General features: G+C 33.1%; 1 protein-coding gene across 3 annotated transcripts; it reads right to left on the bottom strand.

Moving 5' to 3' along the window:
- Positions 1-1,438: 1,438 nt before the first annotated feature.
- On the bottom strand, positions 1,439-5,816 carry LOC133300567 (mitogen-activated protein kinase 7-like). Of its 3 annotated transcripts, none has more exons than XM_061500131.1 (4): positions 5,736-5,816; positions 4,892-5,002; positions 3,949-4,375; positions 1,439-2,374 (listed from the first exon to the last, which is right to left on the bottom strand). In XM_061500131.1, exons 3-4 carry the CDS (start codon positions 4,369-4,371, stop codon positions 1,691-1,693), a joined length of 1,107 nt encoding a protein of 368 aa, XP_061356115.1. In that variant the 5' UTR covers positions 4,372-4,375; positions 4,892-5,002; positions 5,736-5,816; the 3' UTR covers positions 1,439-1,690. The 3 variants fall into 3 exon arrangements, with proteins under 3 accessions (XP_061356115.1, XP_061356114.1, XP_061356113.1); XM_061500130.1 differs by lacking the exon at positions 5,736-5,816 and adding an exon at positions 5,351-5,460; XM_061500129.1 differs by lacking the exon at positions 5,736-5,816 and adding an exon at positions 5,234-5,303.
- Positions 5,817-6,934: the final 1,118 nt, after the last annotated feature.

Raw genomic sequence — 6,934 nt, forward strand, 5'->3', positions numbered from 1 at the left:
TTGTCCAGGTTTAAAACAAATTATGATTTTGAAAAAAGTGATAATAAACGAGTACTGAATTAATAATGTTAACAAAAATTTTAAAATTTTGAATGCAATATTTGAAGCGTAATTGTAAAAGTATCTTTTGTAAATTATTAATTTCTACTTATTAAAAATATATTTAGTTGTTATTTCTAAATCACTTAGTCATAAATAGATAATCTCATATTGAAATTTTAATGACTCTTGTTATGTGCAGATTTTGTATATACATCTTTCTTTATATATATTCACAAATTTTATTAGAATCTCACTATTTAAAAATTTGGATTAACGTTTCTCTTATCTCCTATAACCTTAAAACGATGTCATTTTGGAGTTTGAAAAAAAATGTAAGGTATTTTAATAAAATTCATAATATAAGGAAAAAATAAAATTTTTAAAACATTCTGTGTTTTTTTTTCCTAAATCCTAAAATAACATTATTTTGAAGTTATTGGAAATAACTTTATTTGCTATTTTAAAAGAAACATTTTTTCCCTTAATAATTACAAAAATAAAGATAAACACAAAAATTTAACGTAAAAAGTGAACATATATTCCCCACTTAATCACATCTCATAATCAATTTTCTTTATCAAGTGAAGACCAACATTGGAGGCAAAATTTGGGCCTCATGTATGATTGTTCAGCTTGTCAGCTTGTGAATCGAGCACGTGGTTGGGTTTTGTTTTTGGGTCTTGACTGAGTTCATTTTATTTACCATTTTTGTGTTAGTCTTCATATTGTCAGGCACGCACTGTGACTGGCCCCATTGATTTCTCATCTTGCTTTTCAGCCCCACAATTCAGCTTAATTACTTATTTACTTCATTTCTCACAACATTTTTTTTAGAAATATTTCAATCGGTCATCGTCAATTTGAGGCGAATCCAATATTAAGTTTTAAACCTTTACATTATTTGAGAGGATCGAACACATGCTCTCGCAACATTTACATCTCATGCGGGGTAGAATATTGCAACATCATATATAGTACAGAGCTTCTCTGGCATTATCCTGGACAATTGCTCACTCTTCCAGCTCACACTTTAAGCAATATTTTAAAATTTGAAATAGAGATTGAGTAGACCAAATCTTTATATAATGGTTGGTTTAACCAGTTAAATTTATAATTAAATTGTAATTGAAACAAATAATGATTTATTAAATAACATATATAACCGATTCACGGGTTTAAAAGTGCATATTCTATAACGCAAATGCCACTGATACAGGTCCCTCAGAAACATAAGAGATAACAATGTGGAAAACAATCAAAAGCATTTTGGTTCCATCGAATGACCCTGCAATTGAAAACCAGGTAGAAATCCACTTTCATGTTACAGAGAATAGCTGTGGTAGTTAAGGAAAGCATCATCTCACAATCATAACCATTGATATATTTGAAAGCACTTAATAAGTATCTTACTCCTAACTGATAAACAATTTATGGTTCAAACAGGAATTTTGCCGAAACACCAAAACAGTAAGCATGACTATATACAAGTTACAATATGCCATGCCATTATCCTTATGGGGACACCAAAATAAGAAAGTATTACGACAAACTCATGCAAGTACAAAATTCGGCAGCTAAGTCCTTAAGATTACAGTTTGTTTAGTGAAAAACCAGAACTACTCCTAGAGACAGCTTCAGGATGATAGAACTATGCATTGATAGAAGCAACTTCAGGATGATAATGAAGCATCTCATTCCACATCATTTCCCTAATCATCTGTTCACCCCAATTTTCATCTATTTCAAGATTGATGGGAACTTGGGCAGGAGGGTTACACCTTGGATCATATAGGCCAGCCATATATGGATGTTGGAGTGCTTCTAAGACAGTAATTCTCTTAGTTGGATCAAATACAAGCATTTTTTGCAACAAATCTATGGCTAATGGATCTGCTTGAGGGTATAGCTGAGAGAAGTGTCTGCCCCTTGTATAAGGCAGTGATTTGATAAACCTCCTGGCTTTTGAATTGTAAATAAACTCAAGATTAGATTCATGCTGGCTTCCAAGAACGCTTATAATGAGTTTCAGTTGGTTGAGGCACTCAGTTCCTGGGAAGATTGGCTTTCTCCCAAGAATCTCAGCAAAAATGCATCCTACAGACCAAACATCAATAGAGGTTCCATAATTGTCACAGCATAACAGGAGCTCAGGAGCGCGATACCATCTAGTGACAACATATTCTGTCATAAACTGGCCATCAACTCCACTGGTTCGTGCAAGCCCAAAGTCACATATCTTCAAATCACAGTTGGCATTGATGAGCAGATTCCCAGGCTTCAAGTCTCGGTGAAGAATATTTGCAGAATGAAGATATTTAAGACCTCGAAGGAGCTAAAGTAGCAGTTTATGATTAGTATCAATCACGAGGATAGTTAAAATAAGCAAAGATTAGAATGGTGATCAACATTCTTCTGACAACTCGTAGACAAGAAGTATGGCAATTATAGTTCATAATAGATTCTTTTCATAAGAAGCTCGATGCTTTAATCAAACAATGTTAAGCTCACATTAAATTCCCAACTTGGGACATTGGTCTTCGTTGTCTAGTAGTCCATGCATGCTACAAGTAGTTCAATTCTTTTCAAATTGAAGGATACCAGAAAGATGAAAATAGGAAAATAGATAATTAGAATGTGATATGAAATTTAGTTACTGAAGCTTTTAGGGGATTTATTTGTTATCAGCATGTTTAAAGAGCTGCACTACATACAAATATTTCACAATTTTATGTTTTCTTTATTTTAATGTGACATGTTATTCAGCCAATTTTCCAGTTAAGGGTGTTTCTCTGTCAGTTATTGAACAAGAATAAAGATCTGTGCTTCACAAAAAGATTTTGCTGTTTTAACATTTTCCTCTTTGCCTTCCCATTATAGCAGGAAACCTAGTCCACTGTTTTGCACTCTCTAGTCTTCTTCCTAGTCAAAAATTTGTTCTGCTATGCAAAAACAATAATAATTGATTAGACGTGCGTGAGCTCATAAATCAAATAAATTGAAGATTACTGTCTTTACTGTCACAAAAAGTGTATATCATTATCCTCTTGTCTAAAATGGACTTGAATATAGTCATTAACAACGTCTATAGTATCTGCATATTAGTTTCATAATACAAAGTAGGACTTCACATACAAGGACATTATCCAAAATTACGGATGGAAAAAGAATAAGTAAAGGGAGTAATAACCATGATCACCAACAATCACAGACACAAACTAAAGGAAAAGGAAAATAAACCTCCTAAAGAAACATCAATGTTCTAATCATCTAGCTCAACAAAATTAGTAGGATCTCTAAGTAAAATGCCATGCCAATATCTAGCCTGAAGAAGAGAATTACAAATATCCCATCCTTAGACTACACTAATCTATAGGCATCAATGTTCTAATCCTCTAGCTCAACAAAATTAGTAGGATCTCTAAGTAAAATGCCATGCCAATATCTAGCCTGAGGAAGAGAATTACAAATATCCCTTCCCTAGACTTCACTAATCTATAGAATGATAGTAAGTGCTACTTCTTAACCTGAAAAATCATGGAACTGAAACGCTGAATTCTTTGACTCAAGCAACATAAATTCAAACTACAGAACATAAAGCCACGACTCAAATTTTCCAACTGCTTGAAACCCAACTAATAGTCTAATACTATTGTATAAGAATGCATGAAAAAGGACATCAATTGTTAATTCGCTTCAGTTGTATGTTAATAATTGAAAATGGTGATTTTACTTCGAAAAAAGGCAAGGTCAATTAAACACTGTTAGAATGCATTGTGATTATAAACCTCTACCAACGCTTCTGCAAATGAATATTTTATGCACTTCTGCAAATCAAAAACTCCACAACCATCAAGGTTTAGAAAGGAGCTAAAGGAATTGAAAATACCATAACAGACTGGTTAGTACCTGAAACAAGAAATATTTGCAGTGATCATTGGAAAGTGGCTGAGAGGACTTGATAATCTGATGAAGATCTGTATCCATGAGTTCATAGACCAAGTAGACATCCTTAAAACTTGTTCTCTGGACCGGCATCATAACATCTTTCAAAGCAATGACATTCTCATGTCGAATATGTCTAAGCAGCTTCAGCTCCCTTAAAGTTCTCAAAGCATCAATACAATTCTCAAATATATTACCAATCTTCTTAATTGCAACTTTCTCATTGGTCTCCCTATTGATGGAAGAGCACACCACGCCATATGCTCCTCGGCCAATTGGCTTGATTGGAACGTACTTCGTATCAATCTCAAACAATGTTTGTGATAATGTATAATAATGCTTCCCCTTTGGCTTAATTCTGTTGGGGGGCTCAACTAGAGTTGCCATTTTCCTGCAAATTAGCAGCAGCTCAATATATTCTCAAGGAGTAAACACTAAACACACATAGGAGACTAGCAATAAACTCATAACAGCAAATTCATTATTATAAGCATGGATAATGTATTGCTCTAACTGTGACAAGCAATCAACAGTCTGTTAAAGCTGGCTGTAAACGAATATCAGAAAATTGAGTGCATATATCTTCACTTGTCAACACCACATGGTAGTGTTGTGTTGTAGGACAAAGGGTGAATCAATAGATACTTTATATGCAATGTAAGAAAAGGTTCGAATCAATTCTTACTTGTTATTTCTACACCTGGGTTTTGATCTTTTGATGTCACCTTGTCTCTTTTTCGAACTTATTCTCTCCAAGCCTAACTTTTTGGTCTATCTTTTTTTCTTAAAAAATAACAAAGATTCAATTTTTATCTTTCCTCTTCCCCTGATCTCAGCCTTTAACCCATCCCAATAACAAGAAGACCAAATCAGATTGATTCCAAAAAAGTCAGAAAAACGTTCATACCACGGAATTCAGCTTTCACACCAGCATCTACAATCTCCCAGTTGCTTGAGACACCAAAAGCAAAGCCAAAGACAAAGAATTCCTGAACTGATGCAGCCTCAAGTAATCGCTCTGTAACGACCAATTTTGCACAACTCAATCAATAATCTATAGAATGGATTGGATTCAAGAAGTGGGTTTCATTCAAATTCAAATCTTATCATATAAATAATAATAAAATGATCTCAATTCTATCAAGATCAGGATTCAGAAGAAAGAAAGGTCATAGCCCATAGTCATCATATCATATTCATAAATAAATAAATCATAACATATCCTTAGCATTATGCTTTAGTTGCTTACCTAATCATAAAGGCATAGAAGAAAATAAAAAATAAAAATAAAAATAAAAAGAAGGGGTAATGTAATGTAGTTACGGGAGAGAAGAAAGTGAAATGACGCATTAACATTTTAACATACCCCATGACTCACATGGGTCAGCACGAAGACCCCAACCTCACACGGCATCAATATTTGGTATTATTGATTGGGTTTACTTTGCTTTGCTTTACCCGTAAGAGAATGAAAAGCTTTCGATGTTGTGTTTGGTCCTACTTCTTGGGAACTTAAAACCTAAAATGTGTCGAATACCCAAAAAAAAAAAAAAAAAAAAATCTAAAATGTGTCTTGTCTTTTTCTTTCCCACGTTAACGTTAACCATTACAATTTGGTTCAGGCATGAGTTTCCTCTGAACTAAAATCTAGTACATCAGCCAATAATATTTGTCAGATACTGCGGAGGTACGGTACCAGCCCTGGAATTATAAGCAATTTAATATTGGCTTTGGCACTGAAAGTGAGTTACCTCCTATTGTTGGCTGCCACCGATGTTACTCATGCTTCTCGCCAGAATTCCCCTAACCCTTTTTTAGGAATTTGTTGTTCGAACTCGAATAACAAGTAATTGAGTGATTCGGTTAACTTTTAAGGAAAAAAATTGTAATTTTTACTAGGGTTTGAGGTTGATCCTATCACACGTGATAAGATTACCTTGTGACTTGAAAGATATGGTTTTGGGATTTAGATCTTATGATCCAAAGATTGAGGAAAATTTTCTTTTGTAACTTTAGTTTATTTTGAGTTGTATTAATTTTTATTATGATAAACAAAATTTATCAATCCTCGATTTGGGATTACATGATATAATTTTATCTAATGCCTAGATAAACATTAAATTATTTTTAAAAAATTTATTATAAATTTTTAAAATATTAAATAAATTAATACAGAAACACTTCAAAATTCCACTTTTCTTGAAATATATCAACTTTATTTTTTTTCCTCCACTTTCAGTCCCCTTTTTTGTTGGTCATTCAATTATTACATCATTGGAAACCAACTAACACAAAATAATAACTACAATTTCACTTAATGAAATTAGAAAGATTAAGTTTAGGCTTATGCGCTGGATTTTAATTTTTTTTATTAGAATTTATATCTTAAATTTTGAAAGGTAAAGTTTAATCATGTGAATTAATTGACAAGATTTATGTATAAAAAAAAGTTGACAAGAGTTGTTTCATCTCAACCAATGAATTGATAGAAAAAAATTTAGTGCTCTTTAATCCTGTTGGGCTCTGATGATTCTCAAAAATTGAGATCCATTCAATTGTTTACATGCTCCTTGAATTTATCTATTTGCGGTTAAATTTAGTGTTTTATTCCAAGTTTGTTCCCCGGAGCACTTAATTGATAAATTGGGCTAGAGCAATCAGTGAATGTTAGATTAAAGTAGTACTGGGAGCATTTTAGTTGATTTTATTCTCACGAGCTTAACGGGCTAAATTGCTTTTTGTAGGAAACCTAAGGCCCAATTAAAGACGACCCAATTCAACAAAGGAAGAAACTTAGGAGAAAAGAAAATAAAAGGAGACAATAAAGCATAAAGAAACATGCACCTGCGCCTTGAGCAGAAAAGCAGCCAATCGAAAGCTGCCACATCAGCGATGGCAGGGAGAATATTTGCAGCGCCTCAACAACGTAAATTGCAGTGGCAATGTTGTA

This window comes from Gastrolobium bilobum, unplaced genomic scaffold (genome assembly GCF_033153095.1).
Source record: "Gastrolobium bilobum isolate Gb01-03AN ecotype WA unplaced genomic scaffold, APGP_CSIRO_Gbil_v1 utg22006, whole genome shotgun sequence".
Lineage (NCBI taxonomy): Eukaryota > Viridiplantae > Streptophyta > Magnoliopsida > Fabales > Fabaceae > Gastrolobium > Gastrolobium bilobum.

Coding starts and splice junctions, on each gene's coding strand:
- LOC133300567 (XM_061500131.1), bottom strand. CDS start 4,371: ATGGCAACTCTAGTTGAGCCCCCCAACAGAATTAAGCCAAAGGGGAAG. Junction 2,375..3,948: donor GCAAATATTTCTTGTTTCAG/GTACTAACCAGT, acceptor CTGCTACTTTAG/CTCCTTCGAGGTCTTAAATA.